Raw genomic sequence first — 22,659 nt, forward strand, 5'->3', positions numbered from 1 at the left:
AATATGATAAATCATAAAAGTGTTCAAAGCATAACTGCTAAAAAGATCTTTAGTTGGGAAGGCTACATATAATGTATTCTTGTTTATGTTAATGGCTGTTTTTTTTGTTGTTGTTTATTTGTTCGTTTTCAATTTTGTGGACTACTCTTGCCAGAGAAAACCACTTTGTCTCTTTATATCCATGGGTGTCCTTTGACAGGATTTATTACTTGCATTCAGGTGACAGTTTACAATATTTTATGTTCTCATGATATAGATCTTATAAATTACTTTTTTTTTGTCTGTAGAATTATGTTCTTTGACATACAAAAATCTCTGAATGCAAATCCTGGGAATATTCACAGTGATCTAAGATTGAGTTAGTTTATGTGCTCTTAAACATTTGAAAAAAAAAAAAAAAAAGGAACTTGATCTGGAGTGAGGAGTGCAGGGTTACTCTCTGGTAATCACTGTTTTTCATAGGTTGGGCACTTGCTGGTCCATTAAAAATAATTGTAACAATTCCAAATTTGCTTGCCAGAAATGTTTAATGTATATGTAAATTACATTGTAACTAGTAGGGCTAAGATTGGGGCCAGTTATTTTTTATGAGAATGGCAAGTTAAGTTTGAAATAAAGGTAAACAGAAGTGAATATTTTGATACTCATTTTAATGTAGAGGTGTCAGTGAAGAGTTTTGTGAAATATTATATTTTGGGATAGTAGTTTTGTAGTTGATTAAGTAGTGGTTCTGTATACATTTTTCTGGATAATGGTGTTGGTGCTAGGTTCTGCCGTGTTGAATAGGCTGAATTTTGCTTATAACTTGCAGAGGGACTCAGCCATGACAGTGTCAGTATTAGGTTTTGCAGCGTAACAACAGATTTGTATAAAAACGCTTTGTTTTGTGGAAATGTCTGTTTTCCTCCATAAAGCTAAGCTGTAGGCCTCTTAGAAGAAGCTATGGCAAGGTGTATGCAGTTGTGAACATTTGAAAATGCAATTCCTTCTGTGGTAATGTTGTGGAAATGTGAGAGACTAATTAGTGACTCTGGTGTTTTGTTGTTATCATTTGTTTTGAACAGAGAAGCTTCATATGTATCACCTTGTTTTACCTTGCAAGTAAATAGGATCCCAAGGTAGCTTATTTCAGGTGAGAGTAACTTATTTTAAATGAGTTAAGCAGCCATTGTTCTAATTACCTTGAATTAGGACGGAGTAGTAGCTAATAAAACATAACAAAAGGGAACTTACAAGCAAAAGCTATTAAGTCATTTTTAAGCTGAAAGAATGTGTAGATAATTGGGGGTAAATAAGTAAAAATGCTCTTGATGTAGTAGTATTTCATCTTCTCTGCTGTTTCTGGAAAATAAAGATTCTTGCTTGTAAAAGAAAAGAAGATGAATTCTGTAAACTTTGAATTCCCTAACTGCCAACATTAAGCACCAATCCTCTGCTCCTCTCCTCTCCTATTTCTGTGATGTCTTGCAGATGGGCCTCCTTTCTGCTTTGTTGGGAACATCTAGGAGGGTACTTTGCTTGTCTTCAGTGCCTGTTTCTTAATTTGACTTCCTTGAACTTGGGTGTTTGCAGTGTTACAGTGTGGGTTTATAAGAGCAGTGTCATGACAGGGTTACACCACTTACTCCTGTTAGAAAGTAATTACTGCTAACCATGGATAGTGGATAAAATCAGATGTGGAAGTTGGAACAATCTTCTGTGATAAATGCTGTTAGGAGAGAATAGGGGTCAGCGAGGCTCATAATGTGCTGTCAAAATATTGCAAATTACAGTGCTTTTTAAAAAGATTAATTTTTTCACTATATTGGATTTATTATTATGATACAGGTAACCTTATTATAAACCTGTATCCAAAGTAAATTAAGCGAGCAGGCTAGGCCCATATAATGGTTAGCGGTTGCTGAAAGTGGTGATCCTACCTGCTGCTCAGTGCTGGCACTGAATTTAATATGTCCTTTCAGAAAGTCAGTTTGGTAACCTAAGTCATTAATTTTTTATTTTTATTTTTTATATAGAGTTACTTAACCACTCAAATAATGAGGTCACTCTATGATCAAACACATGAAAATGGGGCAGCTGGGAGTGGGGAATACCAAGAAACTTAACCGATCTTGTTGGCAGCAACTGACTATCAATTTAAAAAAAAAAAAAAGTCAGCTGTGTCACTGTTACAGTACTCTGACATTAGTAGACTAAAAGTTCTCAATATTAGACATTGATAGAAGTTCTCAGAAAGCTGAAGGATATTTCAAGCATTTAGCCTGCATCATTTTTTTCTGTTAAGAACACAGTAATAGAAAATAGCAACGGTTGTTTTTCCAGCCTGTAAAAGCCTGCCATTTGTTCTCTGAGCCCTTACTGTTTTATAAGCCACTTGAGCTGCATTCTCTTGGCTTGTGACATCAGCAGAACCCCTCAAGTGAATTATAACTGTGTTCAGGCCAAAGTAATTGTCTTTTCTGTTGTCTGTTTTATTTGATACTATGATTGCATACAGAGATAAGCAGTCCTAAATTAATATCTAATATATTAATATCTAATATCTAATTAATATCTAACTGAATAAAAGAAGTCAGAAGATAGTGTTAATAATACTTTTAATACTTGTTTTGCTGTATTCCCGTGAATTTTATAAGAATTTTGTTGCAGTCATATACGTTGAGTTTAGTGAAACATTTTTGAACACACGTGCGTTAATAGAGATGCACAGTTGTCTTCTCTGTCTTTAGTAGTACTGTTCTTGACCACATGTTATATAATTTGATGAAAGCAAGTCTGTTGAACTACACTTTTCTCTGGTAGATATTTCCGATAGCCTACCAGCTTCTTTATTCTGTGAGTAACATATAAATATGCAGAAATTGACTGAACGGTCAGGATTTTTCTGCTTTTGGGGCGCTTTTTGAAGGGTGATCAGAGTAATGTGCCATGTTAAGGATGATTTAAGCATTTTCTTCTGATGACAGCTTGTGTGTGTGTGTGCATGTGTGTGGTGATTGCCCGTAGAATTTCTTTATTACATCTTCAATGCACCTACCTAATGTCACATAGAAATTCTCTTTTCGTTTGTTTTGTTATTAGAGCTATTCTGCTAATTGAAAAGGAGACAGAAAATAGATGTCCACGCCTACAGACCCTGGCGCCATGCCTCATCCTGGTCCTTCCCCTGGACCAGGACCTTCACCTGGACCGATTCTAGGACCTAGCCCAGGACCAGGGCCTTCTCCTGGCTCAGTTCACAGCATGATGGGGCCAAGTCCCGGTCCACCCAGTGTCTCACATCCAATGCCAGCAATGGGACCTACTGATTATCCACAGGAAGGCATGCACCAAATGCATAAGGTAATAGTTCATTACAAGTGAACCTTTTTTTTCTAAGAGTTCTTTCCACTGAATAAAAAAAATACTTCTACTACATTTAGACCTGCATAACTGCTATTACACTTCACTTGTAAAACTGCCCCTACGCTCTTAATTCTGTCTTTATCACTAAAGGTGATGCATATTCTAGATTAAATACAGCTTGTTTGTTCTTAGTAGACTGTTTTGAACTACAGACTGAGTGGTTTGCAAGTTTTCATTTTTAAACTGTGTGCTTTTCATTAGGTTAGACCTGACTGGAGAAAAAGAAATGGAATTACAGTATTAAAACCTTATAGCAGATCATTCTAACCAACTTTTTCTTTATTTTTCTTTATTATCTTTTGAAGCATGTTGCTTCTATGTTACATTTTTCTGGGATTTTTGTTTTCCATGAAATTGATTTTTAAACTTTTTTGTTTTAATACTTTTAACTCTTAAGGGGCTTGTACTGACAAATTTGTTTAGTATTCTGTTTATGAAAAACTTTGTTTTCAAATTATACTACATTATGTTACATCCATCTTAGTAATGAATTTAAAACTGTGTAACGGACAGCACGAATAGTTGGATATAAGTGGTTGTCATATACTTAAAATTACGTGTGTGCTTAGGCTATCATTAATATCTTTTGCTTTGAGGACATTATTTGCTTGTCTGTAATTTCCTTTTTGAGACCAGTCTCTTACCTACTTCCATTTTTGTTTGGTTGTGAACCAAAGCTTAAGAAATAACAATAATTTCAATTTCACTTATGTTGTTCTCTCAGAAATATGAAGTAACAGCTTAAAGAGCCAAGGTTCTAAAGACATTTTGGTTACTATTGTAGATGCTGTGCAGCGTTGTTATAAGCTGTGGTGGGTTGACCTTGGCTGGCTGCCAGGTGGCCACCAAGCTGCTCTATCACTCACCCTCCTCAGTAAGACAAGGCAGGAGGGGGCAGAAGACACAATGAGAAAGCTCATGGATTGAGAAAAGGACAGGGAGATTGCTGAGCAAATACTGTCACAGGCAAAACAGATGCAACTCAAGATTAATGGAAGTTATTGCCAATTGATAATAAAGTAGAGCAGGGAAAACTGGGGAAAAAAAATGAAAAAAACTAAAACTACCTTCCTTCCACCCCTCCATTCATCCAGGGGTCAACTTCAATCTCAGTTCTGCTTTCTCGCCCTGTGAGTAGTGCAGGGGGCTGATGAGTGAGGCGGGGGTTGAGGTTGGTCCATAGCACTTTGCCTGTGCCACTCCTTAATCCTCACTCTCTTCCCCTACTCCAGCATGGGGCACCTACCACAGGAATACAGTCCTCCCACAGGCTGCAGCTCTTCAGGAACTGCTCCCACATGGTTCTGTACCACGGGGTCCATCCATCCCCCAGGAGCAAACTGCTCCAGCATGGGTCCCCCATGGGCGGCAGCTCCCCCCAGACCCCCTGCTCCTGCGTGGACTCCTCTCCATGGGCTTCAGCTCCGGCCCGGAGCCTGCTCCAGCAGGGACTCTCCGTGGGCCGCAGCCTTCTCCAGGCCACATCCACCTGCTCCATGGGGGGCTCCTCCACGGGCTGCAGCGTGGAGATCTGCTCCGTGTGGGACCCATGGGCTGCAGGGGGGACAGCCTGCTCCACCAGGGGCCTCTCCACAGGCCGCAGGGGAACTGCTGCTGCGTGCCTGGAGCACCTCCTGCCCTCCTGCTTCACTGAGCTGGGGGGCTGCAGGGCTGGTTCTCTCATTTTTGCTCAATTCTCTTTCTCACTGATTTTCTGCAGTGAGCCTTTCTCAAATATCTTATCACAGAAATGCAACCAATGTCACTCAGTGGCTTAGCTCTGGCTGGGTTCCTCTTGGAGTCGGCTGGATCTGGCTCTGATCTGACATAGGGCAGCTGCTGGGCTCTGCTGACAGAGGCTACCACTGCAGCCCCCCTGCTGCCAAAAACCTTGCCATGTAAACCCAATGTATAAGCACATAAAGAAATTCGAATAAAAACTAAAAATGTTTATCATAAACATATTTTAATTTTCCTCATGAATTGGCAGCTTCTTGTTGTCATTTTCACATATGGATCAGTTTCAGTTGTTAGAACAGTGTCCAGACATCAGGGACATGGCACTACTGTCTTTGCATGAAGATCTGTATTGTTAAAATTTCTAATAGCTCAAAGACAGATGATGTGAAGGAGGCCATGATCCAACTCACCATTTGTACTGAAGTATTAAAATTGTAATCTGTGAGAGTTCAATACCTTCAGTAACTAAAAGTTTTGCATGTGAATCTTGAAGTGTGTAATTTAGCTGTTAGCCAGATTTGTTATCTTCAGTTGGCATTTCTTTATTTGTGAGGTCATTTGCAATCCAAGATGCTAGTACTCTGGTGAGTGCTCCAAACACCATAGGCAGTCAGGGTTTACATCCTTCAATCTTCTCAGCTCTTTCTTTTTTTAGAGAATGCATACCTGTAGAAAAAAAGGCCAACACTAGGAATTTTGCAGTAGAACAGTTTAATACTCCACACATTATGTCTTCAACTGCTATATCCTGTTTCACCTTGTATGTTCTTCAGATGTCTAATGCTATATCAGCATTAGAAACAAATGAACTAAGTCCTTTCAGAGACTTTAGGAGCATATTACAAGTTCTGTGAACCAGTATAGAAGTTCTCCCAGGGAGGTAGCCCACTGAAATGTTTTGAAATAGGTACCATGTCTGTGAAGAGTCCAGATAGCTAATTCAGAGGTGATCAGTCAGTATACTTATAGTAGAATTACTTTCCTTTTTCTATACCTTTATTCTGATAATGGGGCAAAGGCTGTAATTTCAAAAGCCTTTATTTAAGTAGTGAAGTTTAAACAGCCTTGCTGTTTCCTAGTTTGCCACTTTTAAAGTTCCACCATGCCTGTTGGGAGTGTGGGGGGGGGGTTGAGGTGGGAGGTGAGTGAGACTGTACTAAAGAATGGGTCTGTTGAACTGATCCAGCTGGAGAAAAAAAAAAGTTTTTTTTTTCTTATTTAATTTTTCAGTCTAAATCGGTTTTCTGTCCTGTTTTCCTGTACGACTACAGAAACAGTCTATTACAACAACTAAGGGAGAGGCTGGGGAAGGGTCTGTTTAAGGAATGCTGTGAAAGTGTTCCTCCAGACCATTTTGTATATGTTACTTGAATGATATTCCATGCAGTTAAAGTAACTGATCAGCCACCTGCATGTTCCAGTTTGAACAAGTAAACTTTTTCTTTCTTCTTAGTGTTATTTAAAGCAGTTTGGCTTCTATGTAATGATGTAACATAGCATTTTTGTTCTTTTGTTTTCCTTTTTTTTTTTTTTTCCAAAAGAGTGTAGTAAAAGTGGGAGAGCATGCAAAAAGTGTCCCTGTTACGCAATTGCTTGTGGGATGTACATCCCATATATGCAATGGTATTGTGGTTCCCACTTCTAAATTTAACAGATTAAGTGGTAAAGCACCTTAATTCTATGTTAGATGTTTGACTAGTTTACAGAGCATAGCATGATGCATAAAAATGAAAAGAAATTAAAGTGTGGAAAAGTAGGTAGATATAGAAATGATTGATATAAACAGACATTAATACATCATAATTCCTAAAGTTCATTTACTTAACTGCTGTTAATATGAAAGATAAAGACTGTATATTCATATAATAATCCAAAAAACCTTCCACAGGAAAATTTACTATTGATTTACATAATTCAGTTTTGATGGAAACAATAAATTGGCTATTTTTCTTACTACTTCCTTAAGTAACCTTTAGACTACCAATGATGTTGCCAAGGAAATCATTACAGGCCTAGGGGGAACTGCCGCCCGTGGGGGACCTGTGCTGGAGCAGTTTGCTCCTGATGGATGGACCCCGTGGTACGGAGCCATGTGGGAGCAGTTCCTGAAGAGCTGCTGCCTGTGGGCAGCCCCTGCAGGATTGGTTTGGGAAGGACGGCATCCCGTGGGAGGGACCCCGCGTGGAGCAGGGGCAGAGAGTGACCGTGAAGGAATGGCAGAGACAAAGCATTAGGGACTAACAGTAGCCCCCATTCCGCTGCACTCACTGCTCGTGGGGAGGACATAGAAGAGGGTGGATGGTGGAGGGGGGAGGGGAAGTTTTTTTAAGTTTGCTTTTAGTTCTCACTGCTGTAGTCTATTATCAATAGGCAATAAACTACAAATCTTCCTATGCTGATTCAGTTTTGCCCATAATGGTAATTGGTGAGTGATCTCCCTGTCTTTATCTCAGTCCATAAGCCTTTTTTCATCATATTTGCTCCTCCTATTTTGTTGAGGAATGGGAGTGAGAGGGTGGAATGGTAAAGCTTAGCTGTCTATCTCTGTGAAACCATCATATCCACATACAGGCTTTTCTGGAGGCAGAAGATAGGGATAGATGATTTTAGTGTTCCCTGTATTATTTTTGTTGTATGGTCTACATTAGTGAAAAAAGAATGTATTGTTTTTGAACTTGAAAAATTAATAGAGACTTTGTGTGAGATGGTATTCTGGTGATTTATATTGGATTAACAGAACTATTGGTTAAATCCCTACTGCGAGGGTAACTGCAGTCAGACTGCCTGTCTATCACTGATGTGGCTGTGTGGTTAGGTGACAACACATTGCTATTTGGTCTATGTAATTTTTGTTGTTAGTGTAGAGGATGCGTGGTCTAGAAGAAATCTATTTTGATTCTTAATCTTAGTCTCTGATTTCAAGGCCAATGTTTTATTTGTTGGTTTAAAAAGGAGGTAGGAAAAAAAAAAGAAAAAAGACACCATAATATGCAGTTTACTGGAAATAGGTCAAATTGTGATGTAACACTCTTTGTGAGAAGACCTTACTGAATGAAGAGTAAAAGCAGTGTAGGTAAAATATTCCATTTATTTTAGTCAATATGTAAAGTCTGCAAGTTTGCCAGCTTTGCTTGTAAGTACGAGCTTGCATGTAGCTGAGATTTAGGACAAGGACAATAATAGTAATATGTACTCAAAGTTGAATATGTCTCAGCTTCCTATTTCCCATCTGTTGTGTCATATTAAAAGAAAAATAGAACACACCGATGTGACAGTAGTGCTGTATAGCTGGTACAGGTTACATTTTTCATGCCAACAATGTCTTTGTGGAAGACATCTCTAATTTATACAGGACAGAAGAATTCACAGAAATTGCTTTGTGTGGGGGATGTTTTCTGTGATTTTTAACCTGTTACATAGGTTTAAAGTTACCATCTAACTTTGTAACTTTATAGTGATTCAAAAAGGTTGTGAAAAATAACCGTTTTTTAAGTTATGTAGTCCTTGTCTACTTAGTTTTAGAGTTGTCTTTTTTTTCCCATAGACAGTGGAGGTGCTTTTTGATTAAAAATATTTTTGAAAGCATAAGTCTCTTTGCATTTAATCATTGATCATTGAAACTAGTTTTGCCTTGAAAGAAATTTGTGCCATCTTAGCTTTTTTAGCTTTGCAATTAAAAACAGATTAGTCAGTTCTATTTTTCCTTATCTGTTTCTAATGAATTTCACTTTTAGTTTTTTACATTATAATTTCTGCAAATACACAGAAGCAAACCCCATTTTTGCTATACTTATGCTCCCTTCTGTTAGACTAGAAACATTTCAGTTTGCCAGTTGTTATTTATTTATTTTGAAACACATATTTTACAAAAACTGTTATTTTCATCAACTCTTCCCACAGAAGTACTCCTCCAATTGACGTTTCTGTGCCTATCCTTCCATTCCTTTTCTTTTTGTTAAATGCTCTTTTTGAAAGGACAGCTGTAGGCATGTATTTGTCTTCCTTTTCACTGCTGCTCTTCATTAATGCTAGTCCCATTTCCCACCTCCTGTGTGCTAGTACTTCTGATGCTCTGGATGTGTGTGCCATGTCCCATCTTAGGTCCTTTCAAAGCTGCCAACATCAACAGAGGCTTCACTGTTGCTGTCCATTAGTGCAGTGCAGTGACACCCATCCCTGCTGTCACACCACAGAGTATACAGCGACAGCCCTTTGTTCTAGAAAACAGATTCAATTTTGTGCACAGTCTCTTACTCCTCTTGGAGGCCCTGAAGATTTAGACCTGGGCATATGCCCCGATAAAATAGGAATGGGTCTGGTTTTACAGGTGTTTTGGTTTGTGTAGTACTCAGCTCCTGCGGGCAAAATGTGAACTGAGCATTCTTGTCAGCGTTAGTTGTCTATAAATAGCTGAGAAGGGACAGAGAGAGCTCTTCATGCTCAGAAAATGGCATTGGGTTTTACTTGGTCAGCACACTGAACCTATTTTTAATGTGTCTATTAAGCTATCTCCACATTCCTACTCCACATCCCAAGTTCATGTAATCAGAAATAGCCTATCAGATAAAAGATTTTCCACAAACGTTTTTGCGATGTCATAAACAATTTGTTGAAACAAAAATCCATTTTACTTCCCCTTTTTTTGGTAAGTTTTCTCTTTTTTTATCCTTAGTTTCTGGCAAGGAAAATGATGGTGAAATACTTCAATAGTGCTGACTAACCAAAAAAAAACCCTTTATTTAAAGATAATTTCAATCAAACAAAATTATTTCAATGGAAAATGGAAAAAATATGTGAAGGATTTACAAATAAAAGTTAGAGGTTTTCTCCTTTTTCTGTATAAAAGGATGATGTGTCTTTAATTCTTCTGAATTCACTCATGTGTAACAGATTTATCGAAGAGAAGAAATATTACAGTGTTTTTCTGTAACTTCTATAGTGTTTTTTTTTCCTGTGACTTCTATAACTTCTCTGTAGCTTCTTATGCTTTTTTTACAACCTGTATTTTCCATTGGAATATTTTTTCCTACCTCCTTAAAAAAAAAAAGGCTTCATCAGTATATAGGCATACATTCAGAGAAAATAGGCTGCAAGGTCTATGTTTATAGTAGGGCTTGCAAGAACAGTATTTAGTGTGTGTACAAGTATGTGTTAGAGAGGCATAGTTCCGTATTTCTGTATAGAGAAGGTAAGTGATGCCACCTTTTTCCTTCCTAATACAAAGCTGTGCAGACACTCTTAAGGCAGTGATTAATAAGCATTAGAGATCTGGTATAATTTTTGCTTTCAGGAGAACTTTTTTAGTTTTCTTAAGAGACATCTTTTCCTGCTTTCGTTACTTTTCCTGTGTTTTCATATTCGGAGTTTTGAGGTTTCTATTAGGGAGCAATTTCCAGTGCCCTGCATGCCTTCTGCATATTTTTCTGACCCCAGGCTGTCTTCTCTTCACTGTCTGAGAAGGGCTTTTGGTCCTGTTTTGCATTCCAAGTACCATGGGAACTGTAGTTCTTGAGGAGTGAATGAGGTGACAGTGACTGTAGGAAGCACAAGTATTCCAGTAGAACTATGTCTTCCCTTCCTTGACTGCCTTAACCTCTTTGTAGGCAAAAATAGGGAACCTCCTGCAATGGTGTATCTTCATGTTTGAAGAGAAACAGTGTTTGGGGCATTCCAGTAGAGACTGAAAGGGCAAAGTTTGGGCTAAAAATAGCTCAGGCCAAGCCACAGGCTGTACTTTAATAAGTTGGTGTGTGTTACACAGCTTTGTAATATGAGACCAATACAGCTCATGTGCTTGTATGTGGATGGTTTGCCTCCCTGGCTTTGCCAAACAGTTCATAAGGAAACAAAAAAACTTGTCAAGAAAGAAACAAAGGGGACAAGCACTCCAGTGGTGCTCTGTGCTTCCTGAAATGTGTGATTCCAGGGGTAAAGGTTCCCATAGTATTTATTTTGAATGTCAGATAAGACAAGTTTGTACTTTGTATTTATTTAGATTTTAAGTTAAATTCCTTTAGATTTTTATAGTGGATTTATACACTATCTCTGTTTAAATACTTTTTTTTTCTCCACAGTCCATTGATGGCTTGCATGAAAAAGGAATGGTTGAAGATGTTCATTGTGGCTCCATGAAGAGTATGCGACCTCCTCACCCTGGGATGGGTCCACCTCAGAGTCCAATGGACCAGCATAGCCAAGGTTTATACATACTGTGCATGCTCTTAGGTTTTGGGGCCCCATTATGCCACAAAGAGTCAGTAGTTCTGTGGAACATATTTCTAATTATTTCCATTCAGCTTTGTTTAGAAAAACGAAGCTCATATCAGAGGGGAATGTGAATAACATACCAAGGTGAATAACATCCTGTCTGTAGTGCTCATCAGTCATCTACTTGAAAAAAACAGATATTTTTGTAACATTCAACTCAGTGATCTGTGATTGAAACCCTAATGCGTAATGCATCATTTGGCCCCCTATCTAGGACCATGAACACTAGAAAGTATTGTTCTTCCATTACACCTCACAGTATTGGTTAAATGAAAAATTACTTCTGCAGTTAGGTATTCTCCATCAGCTAAAACTTTTCCATTGAAGTCAGGGGGATGGAAGATGATTTGAGAGCAACATTTTACCTGACTGCATTTACCTGGCTCCGTTTTAGGGCCATTTCTCTTTAATGTTTTCATAAATGACTTGGATGTGGGACTTGAAAGTATACTGAATAAATTTGAGGATGACGCTAAATTGGGAGGAGCTATTGACTCCCTTGAGGGTAGAGGGGCCTTGCAGAGAGAGCTTGACAAAGCTCGAAGAGAGCTGGACAGTCACCAGTTGTATGAAACTTAACAAGAGCAAATACCAGATTCTGCACCTCGGTAGGGTTAACCTCGTCTATACATACAGATGGGGAAGAGAGGCTGGAGAGGAGCCTTGTGTAAAGGATCTGGGGGTTTTGTTCAGCTAGCTGATGACCATGAGTCAACAGCATGCCCTGGCAGCCAGGAGGGCCAGCTGTAGCTGCAGTGCATCAGGTACAGCACTGCTAGCTGTTTAACGGAAGGGAAGCCCTGGATATGGGGAAAGCAGACTTCAGGCTGCTCAGGGAACTAGTCAGCAAGGTCCTCTGGGAAACTGCTTTTGAAGGCATTGGTGTCCATCAGTGCTGGTCAATCTTTAAGCACTGCCTCCTAAAAGCACAGGATCAGGCAATTCCAAAATATCGGAAGTCAGGCAGGCGGGGCAGAAGGCCGGCCTGGCTGACCAGGGATCTTCTGCTGGAGCTTAGGTGAAAAAAGAAAGTGTACGGCTGCTGGAAGGAGGGTCAGACGACATGGAAGGAATACAGGGATGGTGTTTGTGTTTGTAGGGAGAAAATTTGTATGGCCAAGGCCCAACTAGAGTTGAAGCTGGCCACGTCTGTGGGAGACAATAAAAAAGGGTTTTTTAGATATGTGAACAGAAAAAGGAGAACCAAAGAAAATATAGGTCCGCTACTTGATGGGGAAGGTCTCCTCACAGACAATGACATAGGCAAAGCAGAGACATTTAATGCCTTCTTCGCCTCTGTCTTCAACACTGATGATGGGCTTCAGGACCCAGGGTGCCCTGAGCTGGAGGACCATGACAGTGGGAATGACAAACTCCCAATTGACCCCGAATGTGTGCGGGATTTGCTGCTCCACCTGGATCCGTACAAGTCCATGGGTCCGGATGGAATTCGTCCCAGGGTGCTTAAAGAGCTGGCTGAATTCATCGTGGGACCTCTCTCAACTATTTTTCAACTGTCTTGGGAGTCCAGAGAGGTCCCAGTAGACTGGAAGCTGTCAAATGTTGTGCCAATTTTCAAGAAGGGTAAGAAAGAAGACCCTAGAAATTACAGGCCTGTCAGTCTCACGTCAGTGCCTGGTAAAATTATGGAGAAGATGATCCTTGAAGTTACTGAAGCGCACCTGGGGGACAATGCAGTCCTTGGTCCCAGCCAACATGGGTTCATGAGGGGTAGGTCCTGCCTAACAAATTTGATTTCCTTTTGCGATAAGATCACCCATCTAGTCGATCAAGGGAAACCAGCTGATGTGATCTTTTTGGACTTCAGCAAAGCTTTTGACACAGTTTCCCACAGGATCCTACTGGACAAAATGTCCAGCATACAACTTAACAAAAACATCATACAATGGGTGAGCAATTGGCTGATGGGCAGGGCTCAAAGGGTTGTGGTAAATGGGGCCGCATCTGGCTGGCGGATGGTCACTAGTGGGGTCCCTCAAGGCTCCATTTTAGGGCCAGTCCTCTTCAATGTTTTTATAAAGGATTTGGATGTAGGACTAGAAGGTGTTTTGAGCAAATTTGCTGATGACACCAAACTTGGAGGAGTTGTGGACTCGGATGAGCATGGAAAGGCCTTGCAGAGAGACCTGGACAGATTGGAGAGCTGGGCGATCACCAACCACATGAAGTTTAACAAAAGCAAGTGCCAGGTCCTGCACCTGGGACGGGGCAACCCTGGCTGTACATACAGACTGGGCGACGAGACACTGGAGAGCAGCCCCGCAGAGAGGGATCTGGGGGTTGTGGTTGACAGCAAGTTGAATATGAGCCAGCAGTGTGCCCTGGCAGCCAGGAGGGCCAGCCGTATCCTGGGGTGCATCAAGCATGGGATTTCTAGTCGGTCGAGGGAAGAGATTGTCCCGCTCTACTCTGCGCTGGTACGGCCTCACCTCGAGTACTGTGTGCAGTTCTGGGCACCACAGTACAAAAAGGACATTAAACTGTTGGAGAGCCTCCAGAGGTGGGTGGCGAAGATGGTGAGGAGCCTAGAGGGGAAGACATACGAGGAGTGGCTGAGGTCACTGGGCCTGTTCAGCCTGGAAAAGAGGAGGCTGAGGGGGGACCTCATCGCAGTCTACAACTTCCTCGCAAGGGGGAGTGGAGAGGCAGGTGACCTACTCTCCATTATCACCAGTCATAGGACCCGCAGGAATGGTGTTAAGCTGAGGCAGGGGAAGTTTAGGCTGGACATCAGGAAGAGGTTCTTCACCGAGAGGGTGGTTGCACACCGGAACAGGCTCCCCAGGGAAGTAGTCACTGCACCAAGCCTGTCTGAATTTAAGAAGTGTTTGGACTGTGCACTTAGGCACATGGTCTAAAATTTTGGGTAGACCTGTGCGGTGCCAGGAGTTGGACTTGATGATCCTTACGGGTCCCTTCCAACTCGGGATGTTCTGTGATTCTATGACTGTTTTGCGCTGCTCTGGTGCAGCCTCACCTCCAGTACTGTGTGCAGTTTTGGGCATCACAATATAAAAAGGACATAAAAATATTAGAGAGTGTCCAAAAGAGGGCTACAGAGATGGTGAAGGGTCTAGAGGGCAAGATGTATGAGGAGCACCTGAGGTCCCTCGGTTTGCTCAGCCCAGAGCAGAGCAGGCTGAGGGGAGGCCTCATGGCGGCCTGCAGCTCCCTCACGAGGGGAGCGGAGGGGCAGGCGCTGAGCTCTGCTCTCTGGGGACAGCGACAGGACCCGAGGGAACGGCATGGGGCTGGGACAGGGGAGGGTCAGGCTGGGTGTTAGGGAAAGGTTCTGCACCCAGAGGGGGGTCGGGCACTGGGACAGGCTCCCCAGGGCAGTGGTCATGGCACCGAGCCTGACAGAGCTCAAAAAGCAATTGGACAACGCTCTCAGACACATGGTCTGATTTTTTGGGTGGTTCTTTGGGGATCCAGGAGTTGGACTCGAAGATCCTCGAAGCGTCCCTTCCAACTCAGGGCATTCTATGATTCTGTACACCTTTTAAAAAGCATGGGGGAAAAAAAAGTATAAAAAATAAATTTTGCATCTCATCAGAAATTATAGCAACAAAATTGTGGATTTAGAATATGTGCTCATATATGAGAGTTATAAATTAGAAATGAATTGGTAAACTGTACATAGAGTTGTAGATATATATAATCTATGTAAATTGAACATGCTGCTGTGAATAACTAATCTTGAAATAAGGACCACTGAACTTAGAGCAAGTCTCAATCAAGAATTTTGGAAGTAGTGATTATTACAGTCTACTAAGATACAATCAACTGACTCTTTTTGTGGTGAGAGGACATGCTTTGATGAGCAAATCAAAAACATTTCTAACGTAAATCTGCAACAGTTTTGTCATTCTGCTCATAAATTCATATTTGCTGTTTCCATGGCAATTACTGTTCTGAGATTTTTGCCTTTTTTGTTACTAATGATAATTACTAAAACAAGATATGCAACTTTATTACTTTGATTATGTTTTTTTTTTCCCTTGATTTTCAGTGGCATGCTAGTCACGTGGGAAGAATCTCTTACGATTTGAGACAGATTGTTACATTTTTATTTCAGTCATACTGCAACACCATGGTTTACAAAAACGTCGGGCATTAATTTATGGAAGAAAAATCTTAATTGGTATCTGTCTCCTCAGCAGTTACTCCTTTCCACTCTTGCTGCCAAATGGCAGAAAGAGTAACATTCCTGACCATTTGCAGAGACCAGTTTTCTTTTCTTGAACTCATACACAGTGATGTCCTTGTTTCAGTATTAAAACCTTTCTTTTAATGCTAATGAGTTAAATAGGAAGGGAAGTCCATTGCTCTGACTTCATAGCTGGCTGTTTAAATAATAATCATGCTACATTTAACTGAATTTGAGCTGTGTTAGAAAGTGTGTTCAGCTTCTGTGAACTTCTGTGCTGGAAGTCCCAGTGTTGATATTAGAAGTATGAAATTCACTAAATTGTTAAACTGCTAAACAGAGTTATTCAGAAAATAAAATCTATGTTTAGATTTGATTTTGTAAGAGGAATTGGGAGAAATTGCAAAAAGCCCAATACATATGTGACAATGTTATGTTTTTTTTTCTTTAATGATAATTCTTAAAGAGATATAAGTGGACTGAAACAATTTCCTCAGTTTTTCTGGAATTTAGAACAAAGTAAATGCACTTACGGGGACACAACAGTGACACATAGACCTGTTTGAATAGTTTGGGTAGTTTTGCTTGCTATTGGTAAATGAAGGATAACAAATGTAGGTATTTAAGGTTTTGGGACTTAATCTGTATATATTTATATATTTTTAATTAGCAACCAGTATTTGTTGAACTTCTTACTATAAAGATATACCAATTTAGTTATTTTATAAAATTCACCACAATTTTGCTACTGTACAAACAATGCTTGTTGTCCCTATTGTTCTTCAATTAGCTGCACTTTCTTTTCCGATTTTTTTTTCTGCCTTATAAAGATGAGAAAAGATGTGTTGGGTCACCTTATCCATCTGCCTGCCAGCATAAGACCTCACAACAGCTTATTTCTCCAGCCCTAGTTTTAAATTACTTGCACACATGGGGCCTGTATGTCTTTCTCTTGGCTGAGAGTTTCACAAGAGATGATGTTAACACTGGCCGTACCACCAATAGGGAAACTTTATATATTGCTTACCTTAAAAAAGATTTTTGTAAGTTTGATCCAACATGAACGTATTTATCAATGTGTGTTTTAAGATGTTACGCTTTTCCACTGTTATTGTGAGCATGTACGTGATTTATTTTTTAAAAAATAAACTTCAATTTTTGTCTGAAATGACAGTTAAGGTAAATGCCATACTGAACTAAAATTCTTCAAATCTATATCTTTCTCCTTAAAAAATTCTCTTGCATTGATCTTTTTGGGTAAGCATGTAACCTTCCAATCAGGTTTAGCAGAAAGTTTTTATATGATCCTCAGACATCATCACCATTCAAGTCTACTTAATTTTTAGTGGAAGTCAAGATCTCTGTTAAATATTGCAGTATTAGGAGTGGTAAAACCTTGACTCTATCTACCATTCGTTGATCAGAGTTTAGAATTCAATTGTGTTCTCTTCTGTTTAATTGTATCATTAAAAGTGGAGAATAAAAGGTCTTATCTTAATTTTTAGCTCTCTAGTTCTTCAGCTTTGTAACAGATAAGGAAGTTGGTCTTCACTTCTGTTAACTAAAGTGGAATTAAAAGCAATTAGAGCAGAAACTCATACGGTCTGCCTTTCAAAAATACTTGTGTTTGGTAAAGTGTTAGGAATAGGGTTTCTTCTGTTGTCAGTACTGAAGAGAATATGCAATTTATGACATTTTATGATGTATTTCTCTCAAAAAAAGTTGGTGTCAAAGAGATGTTCTTAATTATTTATACAGTTAAGAGAGCAGCACTTGTTAATTGCTTAAAAATTCAGAAAAATTTCTGATGTAGTTTCACTAATCCCATTGTGGGATTATGGAGATGATATAATCAGAATCAGTCCCTCCTCAGAGGTGCGTAGCTAAAGCACAATGGGACCTAACGGGGGAAAAAATCATAAGAGTGGTTAAGAATCACCATCATTGAAGATCTTCAGAACTTACTTAGATAAGACCTGGAGAAACCTGATACTTTGAGTTACCCCAGTTTAGATAATATCTGGGGCTATTTGACCTTCCTTTGCTAGAATTTGATGTCTTCAACTCTGTATATTTTTCAGAACTCTCTGTTATTTTTTGCCACCTCACACAACTCCTCTGTTGCAAGTGTTTTGCAACTTTATCATTCAGTGCTTTTGCTGTCTTCTGTTCTGAAGATTAAACTAAGCTGAAGTGTTTATCCTGTATTGAAGATAAAATTTTATGTGGAAAATCTAGAGGAAGTGGTATTTGATAGTTCATCCTGAAATAATGATCTAGAGATTTAAAAAACGGAATGTTTACTGTGGGAATTCATGCGTGCCACAAAAATGCATTTGACGAGCTTCATGGCAGATGAAAGTGTGTTTGCAAAGTTAAAAAGGATGTCCTTCTTAACTGTACTTAAACATTCTTAAGCCCTGTGTCTTTAATATTTTCTTTTGCAGCATGTGCTTGTTAAACTCAATCTTCACGAGTCTTTATGTGTCCTTATTCAGAGCCCATATGTGCATGCTCACCTGTAGTAGAGTAATAAGATAGGTATATACTTCATGAGGATAGGGCAGTTACTGAATTATTTCACACCACTAAATCTTCTGAAAAGTTTTAAACTTAAAAAGGAAAACTTCCATATAACCTCTCAAATTTTAGGTTAAGTGCTGTAAGTGCTACATTTTAGAGCCTCTACAAGATGGAAAGGCCTTTGTTCTTTTCTGAAATATTCTATTAGAATTTTGTTTTAAGTCTTAACGCTTGTCAAGCCTTTTTTCCTTATTACCAAGAATCCTAGTACACAGGACTTTGAGGTAGAAAGAAGGTGCAATTAACACATATCTAGAAAAGGAAAAATATAAATAAATGCATGTTTCTGGAGACTCCTCTCTACAAAATAGTCATAGACTTGTAGCTGGAGCCGCCAAGACTTGAAACAAGTGCTCAAAATCATATCCCACAATTCTCATTTTTGTAGTACAGATGGATTTCAAGATCTTGGTTCTGAAATGTGTCAGTGATTAAGGAATATATAACTTGGAAAGCGTTGAAGGGGAAATAAACTGTCTTTCAAAAGGCAGTTTTGAAAACAATCTAATTCAAAGTAGGTGCTATTTAAAGCAAATTCTGAGATTATAAGTGTAATAGTATTGGATAAACATAGCAATAAATCTTGCATTTTTCAGGTATAAAACAATAATGCAATTTTGTGTGTTTTTTTTTGTGGCGTAGTATTTGTTCTCTAAATGCAGTGTTCTCAGCAAGAGGAATTTCTAGCTTCAGATCTTAATAAAAAAATAAAATTTAAGGCAAAAGTAACTCTGAAAGGAGAGGAATAAGTGAAGTAAACTTAAGGTTATTTATTATTGATTTTATCACTACTAATAGGCGTGTAAACAGTTTTTGTAATGATCTAGTAAATACTTTCAGTAACTTTAACTTTTGAACATCTCTTTTTTTCTTGAACTCATCACCTCACTTTCCCTATTTTTCTCTTAAATTGTTTAATTTTTCTTATAAAAATCTTCTTTCTGGTCTTCGTCTTCTTTAGTTACAAGATTGAACCCAGTCCGTTTCTGTCTTGTCTTTTTTGACCTTTCTCATCACAAAACCTTTACTCTTCTACTGTACTTCGATCTCATTTTCCTTTTTGAGGAGAGCTGAAATCCTGTGTTCTTTTTCCTTTATTTAGACATCTACAGACATGTAAAGCTTGTAAAATATTTTCATCCCCAGAGGCCCAGCATCACTAGACTTTCAGTTCTTTAGCATTCTCATCTGTCTACTTGTAGAAATTCTAGTGACTTGCAGCTTCTGTCATCTCACAAAAGAGAATTTAAGACTATGAGATTTTGTCCATCTTCCCTTTACTGGGAGACCAACAAGAATAGTGAAGCTAAAGAGAGGTCAAAATTACTTTTTTTTTTTTTTTTTATCTGGACTACGTGTAGATGAAGTTGATGCAGTTTCACTTAGTGTCAGATTGATGGAGATTTGTTATCAGAAGCTTTTGCATGAAGTTTGGAGTTCCATATCCCTTGGCTTGGTAAAGCATATGAACATGAGCCAGAAGATTTCTTGATATTAGTTTTAGTTTATTTTTTTGTTATTATATATCTGTGTTCGTGTGTGTGTATACATACATATTTTCAAACTGGTTAGAACATTATTTGTGCTCCACAATACCAGAATGAAGTGGGTAAATGCCATCACCTTTTTTCACTGTTGGTAGAAATATTTAAAATCTAGCTGTCTGTAGCACTTTACCTGAAAGATCACTCTTAATACTTTTTTTTTTTTTCTGACATGCTATGTGTTCTTGATCTCACTAAAAATCTATACCATCTGTTTTCACGGATGAGTTACAAAACTCTTGGAAATATGTTATGTGTAGTTAAATTAAGTGCAGTTAAAATTTAGACACAAAACTTCTGTGTTCACAACTGCTATAGAAAGGTACAAGCACCATTTGATTCAGAATTGTGCTTGCTCTCTTAGAGTTTTATTAGAGTACCAGTCTTCAGCAGCTTCTTTAGAAGATGATTTTTGTGCTGGCAGTTGATGTTCCAAGTTCAAGATGAGCACCCAGATGGTAAACGTTATTGAGTGTTCTTCATCTGACTCAAAGCCTTAATCTGTATATATTAAGGAGCAATTGTGTAGAAACTGAATGCTGCCTATTTCTATTTCTGTATTTTGGAGAGGTTTGGCAAAGAGGGTCAGTAAGGGTGAATAGGTAGGTGTTCCTTGACACATGTACATCAAAAAGACATTGCAACATCCAGCTGCAAAAAGTGCAGAATCTACTACGTATGTATTGTAGTGAAATATTTGTCTAACATTCTAGTGAACCTGTATGCCATCCTGATGTTTCTTCGTTGTATTTCATGTTCAAGCTTGTCTTACTCCGAATATGAGAGTAATCTTTTTAGGAGTAATTAGACTGCAGAATCGTAACTGTTCAGACAAGAGGTCACATAGCTATCTTGACACCTCACGGAACTTCTGGTGGCACTTTGCTCTTGCAGAAAATACTACAACCATCCTGACTTGAGAGACATTTATATACTCTATGTACTACTAAAGAAAATTAATGAAATTTAGGTTTGACTGCACAGGATAATAAGTTTGTGATCATCTCATCTGTTCTAGGTTATATGTCTCCACACCCATCTCCACTAGGAGCACCGGAACATGTTTCCAGTCCTATGTCTGGAGGAGGTCCAACTCCTCCTCAGATGACCCCCAGCCAGCCAGGACCCATTATACCTGGAGACCCACAAGTTATGAGTCAACCCAACAGAGGTCCTTCCCCTTTCAGCCCTGTACAGCTGCATCAGCTGCGGGCTCAGATTCTAGCATACAAAATGTTAGCTAGAGGTCAGCCCTTACCAGAAAACCTCCAGCTTGCTGTTCAGGGAAAGAGGACCCTGCCTGGCATTCAACAGCAGCAGCCTCCCAGTGCCTTCAACAGACAGTCTGGTAAGTGCACCCAGGCCTTGTGTCACTGCACAGATAATTTTTGGAAGTTCTTCTTGTGGAACATTATAGAAACACGTGGTGTTCAGAACTGTAATTTCAGACAGTATTCTGGCCTTTGGTTTTAACCTTAAGCAAGCGCATAAAACATCTCTTATTAATAGGATGTTGTCAACACTGAAATTAAAATATTTGCCTTGTTATGTCAGATATTTTTTGAATGCTAATCATACTTAATTGATCACAATTTTACTATTCTTCTTAAAGTGAATTTTCAGTCTCCTGTCATTATGGGGAAAAAATAGATATGAAATCTGGAGCAAGCTGACTGAAGGTAAAACAAACCATGTATAGTGTTCTATCAAGTACATAACATGAGGAAAAGAAAATGTTCTTAGTATTCTTTTTCTTCTAATGATAATAGATGTTACAATGTAGTAAGCGGGTACCTTTTGGTCCTGAGAAAACTGTTACATTAAATACCCTTTGTAGTTTCTGAACACTTCCATTACTGAGCCAGCATAAGAAATAGAGCATTAAGATGATCCTGTTTTCTTGTTAGTAATGGTTTTAATAATTCCACTGGTCACTCCATTTCAGTGCATATGACTTAGATATGACTTAGTTACCAAACAGAGGGTTTATTTAGATGTGATTTTAATATGCTTCATTATGTATTTTTTCACAGTAGAATCTTCTTAAAACCATGTTTAATGCACAAAAATACTATTTGCCTAAATAGACTAGCATGCTGGAAAGCAGCTGACTATTGCATGCTTGGAAATGCTTTGTATCTCAATACGTTTATTTCCTGTGTCAAATTTTAGGTATTGGGTTACATGCAATGAGTGGTACTGCAACTGGACCAGGGCCTGCTCCAGGAATACCCGGACATACACCTGCCATTACCCCTAAAACTTGGAGTGAAGGTATAGAGGAGTATAATGCAAATTTTATGTCATAGACAGAGTTATGGTTAAATGGTGTAGGTAGAGAGTACAAAAAAGATGCAGAAAAAAAAAGGGAAAGTAAAAAGTAATACAGAAGAAATAGCGTAACCTTTACTGTGCCTAGGACTTAAATCTCAAGGAGAATCTAACCATTTATTCATCCATGAGTGACTGACCAGATGAAATTATTACAGTTGTTAGGCAGCCTGAACATAAAGCACCTTTTTATAATCAGAATGAAATATATAAGCTGCCTGAGGGACACCCATAAAATCTACTTATGTTCTCAGAATGCTTAATTGCAGGAAGCTTGTCTTTCAAATATATTCTTTGTTACTGTAAACAAAAGTATTCAAGACATAGCAGAATGAAGCATTTTTTTTAACTGGGTTGCTTTGAAAGTACAGTGCAGTCTTTGAGGTCTAATGAACAGAATATCATTTTTTCCCCACTTGATAATAATTTTTGAATCAAATAATTTGTTTGGATTTACAGGCTCATTTTATGGTTTGGAAGTAGAGTAAAAGAAGGATTGTATTGAAAGGAATTAGAAGTCCCTAATAGTAAATTGTTTGAAGGGTTTTGTTGGTTTGTTTTTTTGCTTTGAGAGATTTAAAAAGAAATACAATATTATAGACTGGAGAATAACACATG

The 22,659-nt window shown here is 38.8% G+C and overlaps 1 protein-coding gene across 5 annotated transcripts in view; it reads left to right on the forward strand.

Moving 5' to 3' along the window:
• The window catches only part of SMARCA2 (SWI/SNF related BAF chromatin remodeling complex subunit ATPase 2), a 124,600-nt gene that overhangs the window by 6,208 nt on the left and 95,733 nt on the right, over positions 1-22,659 (forward strand). For all 5 annotated transcript variants that reach the window (XM_080573793.1, XM_080573795.1, XM_080573794.1 and 2 more), the window contains exons 2-5: positions 3,082-3,342; positions 11,220-11,343; positions 20,729-21,058; positions 21,883-21,984. In XM_080573793.1, coding sequence (XP_080429919.1) covers positions 3,118-3,342; positions 11,220-11,343; positions 20,729-21,058; positions 21,883-21,984 — 781 coding nt within the window. In that variant the 5' untranslated portion in view covers positions 3,082-3,117. The remainder of the gene's footprint in view (positions 1-3,081; positions 3,343-11,219; positions 11,344-20,728; positions 21,059-21,882; positions 21,985-22,659) is intronic.

This window comes from Anser brachyrhynchus (genome assembly GCF_964034855.1).
Source record: "Anser brachyrhynchus genome assembly, chromosome: Z".
NCBI classification, from domain to species: domain Eukaryota; kingdom Metazoa; phylum Chordata; class Aves; order Anseriformes; family Anatidae; genus Anser; species Anser brachyrhynchus.